The sequence below is a fragment of the Bos mutus genome, chromosome 4 (genome assembly GCF_027580195.1).
Source record: "Bos mutus isolate GX-2022 chromosome 4, NWIPB_WYAK_1.1, whole genome shotgun sequence".
NCBI classification, from domain to species: domain Eukaryota; kingdom Metazoa; phylum Chordata; class Mammalia; order Artiodactyla; family Bovidae; genus Bos; species Bos mutus.
In genome coordinates this window covers 18,115,286-18,130,307 of record NC_091620.1, presented here as the reverse complement: position 1 = coordinate 18,130,307, position 15,022 = coordinate 18,115,286, and the positions used below count along the sequence as shown (strand labels likewise).

The 15,022-nt window shown below is 57.0% G+C and overlaps 1 protein-coding gene and 1 long non-coding RNA gene across 11 annotated transcripts; one reads left to right on the top strand and one right to left on the bottom strand.

Moving 5' to 3' along the window:
* Window positions 1-2,339: 2,339 nt before the first annotated feature.
* Window positions 2,340-8,209, bottom strand: LOC138987596 (zinc finger protein 586). 10 transcript variants are annotated; one of them, XR_011463941.1, is made up of 4 exons: window positions 7,611-8,209; window positions 4,653-5,571; window positions 3,244-3,399; window positions 2,340-3,060 (listed from the first exon to the last, which is right to left on the bottom strand). XR_011463941.1 is itself a non-coding variant. In XM_070369148.1 (3 exons), exons 1-3 carry the CDS (start codon window positions 8,079-8,081, stop codon window positions 2,972-2,974), a joined length of 1,479 nt encoding a protein of 492 aa, XP_070225249.1. In that variant the 5' UTR covers window positions 8,082-8,196; the 3' UTR covers window positions 2,340-2,971. The 10 variants fall into 10 exon arrangements, 7 of the variants coding, with proteins under 7 accessions (XP_070225249.1, XP_070225253.1, XP_070225254.1 ...); XM_070369148.1 differs by lacking the exon at window positions 3,244-3,399 and having other exon boundaries at window positions 7,611-8,196; XR_011463943.1 differs by lacking the exons at window positions 3,244-3,399; window positions 4,653-5,571; window positions 7,611-8,209 and adding an exon at window positions 3,625-4,646.
* On the top strand, window positions 7,408-13,186 carry LOC138987597 (uncharacterized). Its single transcript, XR_011463944.1, has 3 exons — window positions 7,408-7,492; window positions 10,142-10,248; window positions 12,693-13,186. It is a non-coding gene; the product is annotated as an uncharacterized lncRNA (long non-coding RNA).
* Window positions 13,187-15,022: the final 1,836 nt, after the last annotated feature.

Here is a 15,022-nt window from a genome sequence, read left to right as displayed (position 1 = left end):
GCAGCAGAGGGAGATGGGCTGGGTCCCTGCAACATGGTCAAGTCCCCGCCCTTCTCAGCTACAGATCCCATGGTTCCCCTTTAAGGTGTCAGTGGATCTGAGTTGAACGAGGTTCCTGCTTTGACTCACCCCGACCTGAGCCAGGTCTCCCAGGCCCTTGTCCACGAGTTACCCTGACTCAGGACCCCCGTCGGCTGATAGACGTGATTGACGCAGCCCCAGGTCTGAGTCGAAGAGCAAGGCATGGAAGGAAAGTTCGGGAATGAGCCCATGACCATGGGCCATGACCAGGCCCGCCCTCACCAGGGACAGGAGGGGAAATCACTCATCCAAGTCTTGGCAGCCTGGCGGCAGGCCTCAACAACCCCACGCTCCAGCGCCTTCTGCGGCAGGAGACTCCAGGCTGTGAAGCGGGGTGTTAGCGGCCGGACCCACTTTTGGTGGGAGACACAGCAGGACACGGCCCTGCCTCTGCATGGTTTCTTCAGTGCACGCGGTTTACACACGTACTCATTCGAGTCTCACAACCCGTGACACAGGAGGAGCAGAGTCAGAAGAGAGACAGGACTGGCCAGGGCCTCCCGGTGGGGATGGGCTGGAGCCCAGGCATCCCCAGCGCTCAGGGACTGGCAGAGGGAACCACCTCGAAGGTTCTCAGCAGTTCTGCCTGACCGCAAGCTGGGCAAGCTGTGGGGGCTTACTCCAAGACGCCCTGATATCCATCTATTACCCAAATCCAGTAGCAGTCATTAGCCAGCTGGGGGGAGCCCAAGCTGACTCACTGCTGTGACTTTGGAGCTCTGTGACCTTGAACGTAACTCCCTCGGGGAGAGGGAAAATGAAGGAGGCCGAGGTAGAGGCTTCCCTGCTCCCAGCTGAGCTCAAATGATCACTCCTCACATGAGCTGATGTTGCGAAAACATCAATTCCTGTTAGTCAGCTCCGGCAGGCATCGGTGACCTAGGGAGACATCCACCCTGGACATCCAATGCCACACACTCCTGAGGAGCCAGACGGGGTTGCAGTGGGGTCGGGGCAGGGGGCGTTGGCGGGGATGGGGTCTCTCCTGTCCCACTGCCCCAAGGAGGGGAGAACTGGAGGCCTCCCATGACCTCCCATTATTGTCCGGGAGACCAGCCCACAGCCCAGTAAAATGCACTCAGTGGGCACACCTCCCCCATCCACCTCCCACCCCATGGCCTCCAGCCCTGGATCCACCAGCCAGTGGGCAACTACTTCCTGGGTGTATGAGCCAAGCCCTGCACTAGACCCTGCCAGGGTTGAAGAAGGAAGGACACGGCCCTTGCCTTCAGGGAGCCCCTCGCCTGCCCCCTATCTCAGCAGAGATCACACACACACAGAGGAAACTGGAATATAAGCCCGCACACACCTCTCAGGGGTGAGATGGTGTGTTAACACAGGGACTGTTCCGAGGAGGGAGGGGTGTGTGCTAGGTGGTTCTGGAAGGCAGGCCTGGCGGAGAAGAGGGCTCAGGAGGGCAGAGCGGAGGTGGGCAGAGGGGCACAGGTCAGACCGGCACCAGTGGAGGCAGGAGATGAGCAGAGCAGGGGCGTCTGCAAGGGTCCCCCCAGGTGGGCCAAGGACCCAAGTGAGGGGAGTTCCAGAAGCATGGGGCCTTGTTCCCTCACCCCCGCAGAGCAGCCTGTTATCCCAGAAGCCAGCGCATGGCAGATGGTCGGTAAGAACCCCTGTGCAAACTGCACCAGAGACCCATGGGAGCCCCCCAGCAACCCTGACTGAACCCCAGCTCAGCCCTGGGAACCTCAGCCCCCACCTCAACACAACTCCCAAGCACCCCGGCACTCACATCCCTGGGATTTGACCTGCATGTCATAACTAAAGGCCTCTCCCACCCTCAAGGGTTTCACTCCCTATAACTCACCTTACAAAGTCTGGTTGTCCCCAAAACCCCAGCCCGGCCGTAGTCAGTCCCCTCTTTTCTGAGAGGTGGTCCACTCTGGGGAGGCCAGGGAGCTCCAGGCCAGGTGTGAAGCCTGGAGGAGCCCTTGCCCTGCAGCTGGCCCCAGCCTCGCCCTCCTCTTGTTCCTCTGTGCCCTGTGGACACACAGAAGCTTGTCTGCCAGCTTCTCTCCCTGCCTGGAGCTCGCGGCCACCAGCAGGGAGGTGCCACTTCCTCCCCAGCCTCCCACCTCGCCCTCTCAGCCAGCACTCTGGAAGCCAGAACAAGCAACCCAAACCAGAGGAGAGCAGACCAGCCCCCTCCAAGCTTCCCAGTGATGACGACGGCTGGGGAAGGGAACTGGGGCTCCTAATGTGCTGACGGTGGGCTGTGGGAGAACAGAATGACTATTCAGGGCCCCTCCTCAGAATTCTTTATTCCTGAAAAGGGAAGGAAGGTTGATGGGTGCGGAATGGGGGAAACGAAATGTGACTCAAACGAAGATCCTGACCCAGGACTCTGTGTCAGCTCAAGAAGGAGCAGCGGGCTAGCCCCAGGGCCCGGGGATCTCGGCCTGGAGTCCCGGAGCTCCTGGAATCCCTCGTAGATTCTGCTTCCCCGTGAATGTGTGCGTCTTCCTGGGGAGAAGGTTCATAACCTTTGCCATCTTGCCAGAGGGCTTCATGAGCCCAAAAGTGTGAAGAAACCACTGCCCTAAAAGGAGAGGGAAGCCTGCAGGCGTGTTCATCCATGGGGGGCTGGTCTTGCCTCTGGAGCCGGGTGTCTGCTTCCACTCACTGTGTCCTCCCCAGCAGCTGACTTCCTGTCTCTGGTGGGCCAGGCGGGAGCACAGAAGTGGGCTCCCCACACAGGCACCATCGCTGCTACCACAGGAGAGGCGGGGCAGCCAGGACCACCTCTTCTCTGGCTGTAACTCCCAGCAAGCCCGGGGAGTTTTTCCGCCAAGGCACAAAGTCTGTCTCCAATTCCAGGCTCCATCGGACCCTCTGCCTTCACCTCCCAAGGTAGGTCTTCTTAGGGGACGTGTCCTCATGCTGGGGCGCAGGCCCAGGGCCCCATTCCAAGTCTCTGTGTCAGAGGTGCCCTGCACATGCCCAGAGCTCCTGACCACTCCACATCTGTGCGTAAAGACAAAGAGACCAGGGTCAGGTCTGGGGTGGAACATGGCCCCGCCCAGCCCCCACCTGGCCCCCACTCAGCCAGGGCTAGGAGGGAGCAGTCATGGGCCCCCTGCACCCAGTTCAGAATTTTGCATCCTCTTAGCCCCTACCAAGCACCCCCAGGATTATACTCCCATTTACCAATGAGACATCGTGGGTTCAGGGTACTTTTGGTTCCAGATGTCCTGGGTCCCGACTTAATCTCTTAATCTCCACCACTAAGCACTAGTCCACATTGCAACAGCCACATACAGGCGGCAGGCAGAGGACAACTGATCCCCGAGAAGCCACATGGCTCTAAGGAAGGAGGGAGGGCAGAGACGGGTCTCCAGCACTGAGCACCAGCCTGGGTGTGGAGCAAGGGCCCTGTGGAGGCAGGTCCTCTCCCAGCCCCCGGCTGCCTTCCTCCCAACCCACCACCCAGGAGGTCATGTCCCCTGCAGACACCCATATCTCCCACCAATGCCCCTGCCCATCCTCCTACTACATGGTCCCGCTTCCTCAAAGCCACATTTTTCCCACCTGTAGTAGCATCTCTTAATGATGGTACAGGAGAGATACAGGGTCTTGGGGTCCAGAATTCAAAATGAGGTCCAGGCTTGCACTGCTGCACCACTAACTCCTATGTGTGACTCAGGGCCAGCCTGGGGGAGCCTCACTTTCCTTGTTGACCACATGGCGGAGAAGCCCAAGCATCAGCTTGGAATCTGAGGCCTGGGGGACAGGTCATGGCTCGCCCCTTTCTCACTGCATGACTTTGGCCAAGCCGCTCGGGGGACCTCAATTCCCTTGGCCGGACGACCCCAGGACCCGGGTCCTACTTCCATCTCTCCTCCATGCCTCTAGTTGTCCTTGAACTGCACTCGCACTCACTGGGCTCTTTCCATTAAATATTTTGGTGTCCCCTCTCCCTGCCACAAATCCTTTGTAGAGCAAATATAAGCCTCCGAGTTCAGACACCCACCTTAGAAACCTTCCACACTCTATGGAAGGTTCTATGTTCCCTATGAGTCCCCAGGACCCAGCTCAAACCATCAAATTGCCTTGGGTGTCGCCAGTCACCTCCCCACCCCCCAGAACACTTTCAGTCTGTCTTCTACAGTAGGCGGCATCACCCTGTATGAGCACCCCAGGGACAGGGCTGTGCTCCTCCCAAGGACCCTACTCAGCACACAGCTTGGCACACTGGGGCACTCAGTTAATGATGTCACCTCCTCTTAGCTGCTAAACTTAACAGTCCTCACAACATTCCCGGGAGGAGGAGGACCTCCTCATCTTTAGCCCCTACTTATAAATAAGCAAACTGTGTCGTGAAGTGAAATGACTTCTCAAAGGCACTAAGTAGGAAGCACTTGTGCCAGGAGACCTTGGGGCTGGGGGAGGCCTGAGGATTGCGGAGAGTGTCCTCTCCGGGTGGCTTTCAATTCTGGCATTCAGGGAACGAGGATCTAGTAAGAAGACAGTCCTACACCTAGAAGCCCTGTCTGCCCCACCCTCCCCACGTGACCCCCAACAAGACCGAGAGGGCTCTGGCCAGCGCTAGGTCTCACCTGCTCTAAGCTGGGTGTGCCTGTGGAGGAAAACCAACACTGGGGCCCAAAGCAGCCGGGTGCAGCCACCCGGAGGGTCCTGGAGGATGAGAGGAAGGCGGCGGCCCAAGCCCGGCAGCGGCCCACTCCTTTTGAGAGCCTCCCCTCTCCCAAGCCAGCCCTCACGGTCTCCCAGGATCCCATCCAGAGAGGGGGCCCCAGCCCAGCGGCATCTCCAGGGGTCACAGATGCGGCTCTGGGGCGGAAAACAGTCGGCGGCGGCGGCAGGTTCTGTGCGTATCAGAGCACGCGGCCTAAATGGCCCGCCTGACCCTCGGGCCCGTGGCCGTGGCTGCGCTGGTGGGTCTTGAGCGAGCCCTCGCGCGCGAAGCTCTTGCCACAGCGGGCGCAAAAGTAGGGCCTGCGCTCCCCGAAGACGCCGGGGCGGCGCGGGTGCGGCGCGGGCATGCGCGCGTGGGTGCGCTGGTGGTTGAGCAGGAAGCGCGGCTCGCGGAAGCAGCGGCCGCACTGCGCGCACTGGTGCGGCTTCTCGCCGCTGTGGATGCGCTGGTGCGTGAGCAGGTTCTGCTTGAGGCTGAAGCAGCGCCCGCACTCGGGGCAGGGGAAGGGCCGCTCGCCCGTGTGGGTGCGCTGATGCACCTCTAGGTTGTGCTTGACGCTGAAGGCCTTGCCGCACTCCGGGCACACGAAGGCGGCTGCGCGGCCCGCCCCGGCGTGCGCCTTCTGGTGCCGCACCAGGCTGGGCTGCTGGGCGAAGGTCTGGCCACACAGCGGGCAGCGGTGCGGCTGCTCCTCCGCCGGGTGGTGGATGACCAGGCCTCGATCGTCCCCCAGGCACTCCTCCCCGTCCCCCGTAGGGGACCCGACCCCGGAGGATGCCAGCTCGGTCATGGGCACGTCCAGCTGCAATCACCGGCCCCTGAGGAGGCAGAAGCAGAGAGAGGAGTCAGAGGGCACCCGAGGGTCGGCCAGCCCCCAACCTCAGTGCCCATCACTCCCCAGTCCTGTTCGAGCCAGTGTCCCCCTGCTGGAATGTCCTTCTTTCTTCTCTACCCCTTAATCACATCCTACCCCTCCTTCAGGCCTTTCTCAAATGACACCTCCTGCTAGAAGCCTTCCTTGACCCCTCCAGCTTCTTTTGAGCCACGTGGCCCAACCCTGTGACCCTCATACATCACACAGCACACGGGTCGGTCATGCCACCTCTGTCTCCCTAATCTGTGAGCATCTTAAGGACAGACCTGCTTCCTTTTATGACCCACATCAAACGCTGTGCCTACCACACAAGGCATGGAATAAATGCTGATGAGTAATACTCAGGGGCTTCCAGTCTTATAAGTTGTCCTGAACCCGGGTGCGCCTTATCCCTCCAACCAGAGTCTCAAGGAGGAGGGGAGGGACAGACATCCCCAATCTGGAGGGAAGGGTGGGGTCAACAGTGGTTTAAAGATATTTTTGCAAAGCTTAAAAGAAGAAACAAAACAAAAGCCCTGTAAACTTGAAAGTAACCTCAGTTAAACATTAAAGGCAGCAGCTCTTTGTTTATCAAAATGAGGCATGCCTGTAAAAGGTTTGCAAGTCACTGAACCACAGTGTAAGCTCGCAGGGGGCGGGTCTCAGCTTGATTCCTCTTGGCATCCCCCCAGGAAAACCTGGCCCAAGGCTGAGGAACACTCTCAGCTCAACAAACACCCCCAAGTTCAGTTCCATCTCCTTCACACTGCTTCTCCTAAGGATCCTCTTTCCCAGAGCACTGTGTCCCTCTTAAATTGTTGCCCACAACAGCCCCAAGGAAGGGGCAGGCTTACTGAACCCCAATTTATAGATGGGGAAACCAAGACTCAGTGAGGTCGACTTACTTGCCCAAGGTCGCCCAGCAAGGTGAACCGGGACTAGACTGTAAATTTCCTCACTGTCAAAAGTTCTTCTCAATGTACTAGCTGCTCACCAGCTAAGTGCCCCTCAAAACACACACACAGAAGACCACCACTCTCCTGGCCACCACAGGTTATCAGGACCCAAAGGACCACTGCTTCTATGGGGCGCTGTCTGTGGCCAACACCCTCACCCCTCCCCAATTCCTGGGCTCCAGCTTCTGCAGAGCACTGAGGCCTGCTTCAAGGGGTCGAGCTGACCTCTCCCCATGCTATCCCCCACCCCTATCAGGGAAGCCTCCTGGCCCTTCACCTGGACCTCCATGCAGGCCTTCTCCACACTTGCAGATCTCCCTGCTTACCACCGCCTCAGTGGACCTACCAGCAGAGTGGGGTCCCAGAGGCACCCCCTCTGTCTCCCCCTACCCTCAGGCCCCCGGGGAACACCACTCACCCCGGGGAAGGGGACAAGGACTACTTGCAACAGACCCCACCCCCAAATCTTTCCCCAGGCAGCTGCACGGATGTTTGCAAAGACAGATCATCTCTGTCCCCTTGGGCCAATCTCAGCCTGGCCTTGCCTCTGAGCCGCCTCCCCACTCCCCCAGCTACACCCCTGGCCGAGGGCCCCGCCCGCCGAGAGGGTCTCAGGCCACGGTCCCCAGTCTCTCTGGCGGCAAGTTCCTCCATCCCATCCCGCACTCACAGCCCAGGCGGCGCCCCAGGTCCTCGGGCCTCCAGCAGTGGCTCTTTCCTCGAGTCTGCGCTGCTCAAGGCAAATACGGTAACTCTCCGCAAAGCCTCCAGGGGCCCCTTCTCCCTCACCCCAAAAAAGACGGCCAGCCTCCAACACCGCTCTTCTTATCAGATCGCGGCGTGAATCGGAAGAGCTGACCCCACCCACCCGAACCCCCGCACACAACCTTGCCAGCTCCTCGGGCCAGAGCGAGATCCTGGAGAAATATGGTAAACTCTGCGTCGCAACCCCACCCCCACGAAAATATGTAGGCCTCCCACTCTGCTGCAGCAACCCACCCCATTCCGCTGCAAGCCCTGGCTCCCTTAGGGAATTTGTGCAACCCACCCCGCTCCCGCAACGCCGGGGTGGGGGTGGGGGGAACCACGCCACCCCGGATAAATACGTAATTAAGTCGCGGCGCTCGCCACTCCCGGAAAGGGTCTGCGCGGCTCCCGGCAAATACGGTAGCGCTCCCGCAGTGACCCGCCCCCAAGGGTCCGGCACCGGCCTGGGTAAATACGGTAACCTCCCTCCGCGGCCTCCGCCCCGGACCCGGCCCGGGGCTCGCGAGGCGCCGCCTCCCCGCAGCCCGCCGCTCCTTCGCAGCGCCGCAGCCGCCAACGTCGCCGCAGCCGCACAGCAGCCCCGTGAGGCTGGGAGGTCTAATTCTCCCACAGCCTGGCTGGAGCACCGAGGAGGGCTGCGAGCGCGGCTCCCGCCCGGGGCAAGACAAGGAACCAGGCGGGGCGCCGGAGGGTAGGGGCTGTCAGGACGCCTAGGCGGGCGGATCGCCCCAGGTCCCCTTGTCCCAGCCATTCCCGGTTCAGGATTCCCTGAGGCCCCCCGATTCAGCAGTTAGAGCTACAGCCTCGCCTCCCTCATCCTACGGCTGTGCTGTGCTTGGTCGCTCAGTCGTGTCCGACTTTTTGCGACCCCATCCATGGACTGTAGCCCGCCAGGCTCCTCCGTCCATGGAGCTTCACCAGGCAAGAATACTGGAGTGGGTTGCCATTCCCTTCTCCAGGGGGTCTTCCCCACCCAGGGATTGAACCAGGGTCTCCCGCAGTGCAGGTGGATTCTTTGCCGTCTGAGCCACCAGGGAAGCCGAGCTACCCTAGTCAGGCCCACAGACTGGCCCCAGCGCCTGAGAAGCCGGGTCTGGGGGCGCTGGAAGGACAAAGCCTTTCCTTGCAAAAGAGAGAAAGGTGTGAACGCAGGAAGCTGCCCACCCCACCCCCGGGGAACCTTTCTGAGCAGGGGCTTCATGGGTGGGAGACAGAGCCCAGTCTACCATCAGGTTATGCCATCAAGATGACTAGATGACTGGGTGGAATAGAAGAGATACTTATTCCCCTACCATCCCATCCTTCCCACAAAGGAGCCCATTACAGTCAAGCTAAAGACAACCCATGCAAGAGTCACTTGTAACACCCCGGGGAGGCAGCTGGTGTGGACAGAGCTGGGCTGAATTCCAGCTTCCAAATGTCACTTAATAATACACCTTACCTAGACATTACTTCTCTCATTACAAAGCCCTTTCCCATGTATTATCTCGCGGGAGCCTTCCAATAACCAGTGCCGGCTGACCTATACAAGTGTTATTATCCCATTTCATAGATGGGAAAATAAAATAAAATTGAAACACAAAGTGGCTCTGCCAACACCCCACCCCTGCCTCTCCCCATCCCCCCTTCCCCACTGCTCCATGTGGCAGAGTCCAGGTGGAAAGGCAGGCCCAGCTCCCTCTCCGTGGCATCACCCTGGTCCCTCAGTGGAGAAACAGAAACTGTGCTGACCAGGATCGGAAGGAATAATCTCATCCCAAAGGGGAAAATACCCTCAAATTTACATTTTACAGATGAAGAAACTGAGGCTGGAGAAGGAAAATGATTTTTTAAATTAAAAGTGCTAGAGGAACATTCTGGGCTTCCCAGGTGGCACTAGCGGTAAAGAACTCCGTCTTCCAATGCAGGAGACATAAGAGACTCAGGTTCAATCCCTGGGTCAGGAAGATCCCCTGGAGGAGGACAAGGCAACTCACTCCAGTATTTTCTTGCCTGGAGAATCCCATGGACAGAGAAGCCTGGCGGGGGGCGGGGTGGGGGGGGTGCGGTGGACACAAAGAGTCAGACAAGACTGAAGCGACTTAGCATGCGTGCATGCATGCACGCAGAGGAATATTAGTTGGCCCTTTCTGCCCTGGCCCTCTGCAGCTGCCGGGTGGAAAATACTGCTAGGATTCCGGAAGGCCCAGGCAGGGCTCCTTACAACAGACAGTGGATATGGCTGTTGGGGTGGCATTATCCCTGATGAAGGCTTCTGGGAGGCATGAGTCCCCCAGCCTCAGGAGGTGCCCCCCGCAGCCCTGCAGGCACCCAAGGTCCCTTCCAGGGCCTGGGAAATGAATTCCAGGTGGGGGGGGTCCATCTGGGAGTAAAACCAATCCCTCACTCCCAACACCAGCTTTCACAGCTCGCCCCGTGGACCAGTTCATCCCAGCAGGTCCCCCCTTGGGTCACTCTCAGCCTCTGACAGACCCATCCCATCCACGCTGCTCCAGTAGCCCCTCACTGAGGTTTGTGGAGCTCCCCAGAGGAGACATCCGAAGGAGATTGGTATTTCAAATACAGTCAGTGGTGGGGTGGGGGAGGAATTCTGGGAAAGCCAAAGACGTTAAGCCACCAAGGTAGATGTTTACTCCAGGGCCAAGTGTAGCTTTCCCATGGCATTGACAAAAGGACCTCTAACCACTGACGATAACCCACACCCACACCCCACCTGGCCCGTGGACTTGGTTCATGAACAGCCACGCCACCCAGCTCTCTTTGGTTGCAAACATCACCCGTCAGAGCGACCAGCTTTCATCTCTCCCACAGGCTACAGGAGAAATGGGAACACTTAGGAAATGACCGGATTCCTCAAAAGCAAAATAATATACCTGAGGACATCACCCTTATTTTTAGCAGCTGTGCCATATTTCCGGGTAAGCTATACTAACACAGAAAGGGAAGGAACACAGCCAGGGGGGTGGGGGAGGCAGACACCACCACCTAAAACTCGTTGCTCCCAGTGGAATGCCCAGGGCTCCGGGAAGCCTCCTTCCTCTGCCCTGCCTGTGTGTGATTTCTGCTGACTCACTTCACGTCTCTGGTTTCATACACATACACCCCCGCACACATCTCCTGCTGCCGTTGGCATGTGCTGTCGTGAGCACAATAGAATGGCAGCGAGGAAGTATTCCGCAAACTCAGTCACGCTTCTCCGTCCAGGCAGGGCCAGGGGCTGGCATGGAGATCCCCACCATCCGCGAGGCTCATGTGACAGCTGGACTCTGGACCCTAAAAAAAAAGGCCCAGGCTGCTCACAGCCAAGAACAGCTGGCCCGTGAGCCCCCTCTGGGTAGAGGTGTGTCCAGCTCAGCTGAGTCCTGCCCAGGGCCCTATATTCCCTCCCTCCCCCACCTCCGGGGCACACTGGCTGGACCAGTGATCCCCCTGACTCCCCTGGACACGTGTGCTCCCTCACAGAGGTCAGCCTGGTCATCCTCTGGCTCCCCCAGCTCTGGGCTGCAGGCCCAGCGCTTCTGCACTCAGTTCAGTGACCATGCCACCGGCCTCCATCAGCTCATCCCATCTCCCCAGATTGAACGGTGATCCCTAACCTCCGTCTCCAAGGGGACTTAGCTCAGTTTGGTTTTCCCACCAGGTTTTCCCACAAGCTTCAAAGGGCAGGGACTGTGTTCTCAACATCTCTGTATCCCAAGAGCCCAGCATATCATAGACCCTGGGTCAATGTCTGCTGAATGAATGAATGCATGTCTGCCAATTACACCTGGGGGAGGGGGGGGCGGGCCACGGCCAGCAGGTGTGCTGATGTGATGTGTAAGGGGTGAGGGACTGCAGGCAAGTTACAGCCCCAGCCACGGCTCCGAAGGCCAGGAGGCACTGCGAGACCTGGATGGTGCTGTGAGGCTCTGGGCATGAGTTCTCATCTGCTCCCATGTTCTTTTTCCTTGAAATTAAAACCCAAGATGTGACCTAGGACATCCATTCAACCCCTTAGCTTGCAGCCTGCTTGATACCAGCTAATTTCTATGGCAACTGAGCTCTGTTTGGGGAAAATGTTTTCTTCTCTTTCCATGGTACGACTTCCGTTTCTACAAATGCCGGGCAAGTAGCCAGACATGGGGGCCATTTTTTAAATGACAACAGCAATCATTTATTGACTGAGTGCTGTGTACCAGGAACCCATACTACATGCTCCTAGGTGACTTGGAGCACCTAGGTGAGCTCCTAGGTGACTTGCCCAAGGTCCCACAGCTTACATGGTTAAGGCCAGAATTTAGCCCCAGAACAGAATCTATCCGCTATTCCCAAAAACAAAAGAAAGCTCTTTTTAGACTGGGGTGAGAGATGGGGACAAGAGAAAACATTTCTACTTCTTCTCAATAGGAGCATTATTCCTAGGGCTGTACTGTCCAATAGCCACATGTGGCTCTTTACATTGAAATTAACTAAAATCAAGTAAAATGGAAAATTCATGTTTTCTGAGGTCCTCCACCCCACCAGCTACAGTTAAGTTCTCCACAACCACACATAGCTGGTAGCCATGGCATTGGGGGGCACAGATGTACAACATGTCATCATCACAGAAACTTCTTCTGAACAGTACTGGTCTAGGGCCCCTCCCCCTCCAGATCTGGGAGACTCTGGTCTCTTTTTAACCCAAAGATCAACCTATGCTGGGATCATTCATTTCCCTCTGTCTGCTGGGATCATGTAAAAGCCTACTGTTTTCAGCCCCAAGGACTCCTCTTGCCAAAAGGTCAAGGCTATTTCTTTAGCAAACCCAAACTACTTTAAAAAAGAAAAAGTAAAAAGCTCAGCAGAGGCTTCACTCCTGCCATGCACTTCCTGCCTAGTCCCTGCTGGTCCTCCTCCCTCCCCTGGTCCTGGGACTACTCCCTGGGGCTGGGCAGTGGGGAACCACACTCTCCCAAGAAGGCTGCCATCTGCCTGGCTGAGTCGAAGCTCATGATGCTTGCCAAGGACAAGCATTTGCCCAGTACCTAAGTCATTTGTCATAACTCCCAGCCTGCTCCTAACAAAAGACACAATGATGCTGTAGGCAGTTCCTGGAACACCACCTCACCAAGCTCATCCGGTGTGTTGGAAGCTTGGCCCCGGGTCCCCACTGCAGACTTGCACTTACCCGGCTGTGGATAGGCTATAAATAAGTCTTTGAAGATCCTGATTTATTTACTCATGGTTGTTTTCTGTTCCCCCACGCAAGCCTTTAATCTCAGCATGCTCTGGAACGTTTTGAACTGTAAAACACGAGGCCAGGTCTGATCTTCTTGTCTTTGATTTTATGGCGTGCCTCTTCCTAAATTTTCTCTGACCCAGTTTGATTATTTTTAAATGAAAGGGAATTAAAAATTGAAGCTGACGATGCCAGACCTCCCTTGGAGAAGCCTGAGCCTTGTGAAGGTGGAAGAGGTTTAGGCTAACAGGAAGTCTAGGACCTACCATCCACTTGCAAGGGTTCTTGGTGAACTAGTCCCACCATCCCCACCCACTGCCCTATATCTCTGTCCTGCCCAGTTCACAGCTCACAGTGAGATGGCGAATAAGAAAACCTTGTTGGGAGAGCCAGGGCTGGGAATGATTTGTTGAAGAATTAACTGTATACAGATTGTTCCAAGCTATGTATCAAAATGAACTAGAGAGCAGGGACTATGACTGCTGTAGACTGAACTGTGTTCCCCAAATTTGTATATTGAATTCCTGACCCCCAGTACGATGGCATCTGGAGATGGAGCCTTTGGGAGGCAATAGGAATTAGGTCTAGACAAAGTCGCTCCAATACTTAGACCACCGGATGCAAAGAGCCGACTCACTAGTAATCACTCATCAGCATCACCTGATGCTGGGAAAGATTGAAGGCAGGAGGAGAAGGGGACGACAGAGGATGATATGGTTGGATGGCATCACTGACTCAATGCACATGAATTTGAACAAGCTCCAGGAGATGGTGAAGGACAGGGAAGCCTGGCGAGCTGCAGTCCACGGAGTCGCAAAGAGTGGGACACGACTGAGCGACTGAACAGCAACAACAAAAGTCATGTGAGTGAGGTCCGCCTGGTGAGATGAGTGTCTAAGAAGAGGAAGGGAGAGACCAGGTCCTCCTTCTCTTTACTTTTTCCTCTCCCTCTCCGTCCCACCACATGAGGACACCAAGAAAAGGTGGTTGTCTGCAAGCCAGGAAGCAGGCCCTCACCAGGAAAAGAACCTGCCATCTCCTTCATCTTGGACTTCCAGCCTCCCAGACTGTGAGAAGCACGTGTCCATCGTTGAAACGCCTAGCCTGTGGTGGTGTTCTGCTGACCTGAGCTGACGAAGACAGTGGCTTCTTCATCACACCGTCCCTGAGGTCTGACACAGTGTCTGGCACACTAGAGGCTTGCTTAGGAAATCAGTGCTCTGCCATCTCACCATCCTGACCTGGCCAATGGGACCTGCACCTCAGTTACTCTTGGTCTGACGGACTTGGTCCTGTCCCCATTGTGACCCAGAGCACCCATTTGTGAGGGGGTGGTCACCTGGGGTCAGTGAACAGGCATTCATTCTCATGACTTTGGTGGCCGGGGGTGGGGGGAAGAGGCAGTGGATGGGGTGCTGCAACCAACCTCACTAACCCCAAATCCTACCAATACAGCTGTTTGATTGATCTGATCATCAAACACAGGACATTTGTGAATGGTAACACATTCATTGTACAGAAACTCCTGCCCAGCTGATCTCTTCAGTATCACAGACATGGTACCTCTGGGATGCTTCCTGGAGGAGGAGGGCTTGCATGCGTTGGCCTCAGGATTTGAGGAAGCAAGTTCCCCATTGTTAAAGTGGGTTTTGATGGGATCCCAGGCGCCCGGTTTCCCTGAGCAGGGCAAGCTGGGGGAGGCACTGCAGGAGAAGGGCAGGACATCACAGGGAGACAGCAGAGCCCCTGGGGCTGGGGAGGGCCAGAGAGGCTGCCCAGGGAAACCCTTCTGACTTGGCCTCCAGCTGGTCCTCAGAGCTGAACTCCCGGATGGACACACCTCGCCCATTCATGAGGTTTCACACAGCGTGGTTTGCAATCAAAGGCCGGGACCACGAGTCAGCAGCCCTGGCTGCACATTAACCATCCCCAACATTGTGTTACCCAGGGAAGCTGGATCACCTCCATGTCTTTTTGTGATGCTCCTGCCAGATGAAAGGGATTAAATAAAACCTGAAAAGAGGGGTGGCCGGAAGCCAGGGTGACCATACAGATCCCAGAGAAGGTCACACTTGTCTGAGTTCAAGGGAGAACCCGGTGGGCCCCTGGGAGGCAGGAAGGCAGAGCTCCTCCTACAGAATCATCCTAGGGTCCCCCTTTTCCCTCCCACTTTCCCCAACCCCATACCCACCCCCTCTGCAATTCCCTCCTCTCCCACGTGGGAAGACCTGGTCCAAGGCCACAGTCGGGCTGGAGCCCTGGGTTCTCTGTTAGCACTAGGGCCCCAGATGACTCTGCTTTTGGAAGGGTGTGAGCAGTGACCTCAGGGGGGCTAGAGGTTGAGGGGGTTATGTGTGAAGTGATCAAATTGTCTTAGGGAAAGGGGGAAGAGAATCCTTCCCTCCACCCCCAGCAAGAACTGACCACTGGCTGTCCCGGCCCGGGGGACAAATGGATCCCTCCGAGCACACAGGAACCCGGAGTTCAGGAGGGCA

What these genes read in the sequence shown, in the direction of transcription:
- LOC138987596 (XM_070369148.1), bottom strand. Translation starts at nt 8,081, where the DNA reads ATGGCTGGGACAAGGGGACCTGGGGCGATCCGCCCGCCTAGGCGTCCT. An exon ending in CCCGGCGTTGCGGGAGCGGG is followed by an intron (nt 5,572 to 7,610) that starts GTGGGTTGCACA and finishes CTGCCTCCTCAG; the next exon opens with GGGCCGGTGATTGCAGCTGG. An exon ending in GCACACCCAGCTTAGAGCAG is followed by an intron (nt 3,061 to 4,652) that starts GTGAGACCTAGC and finishes CTTTACGCACAG; the next exon opens with ATGTGGAGTGGTCAGGAGCT.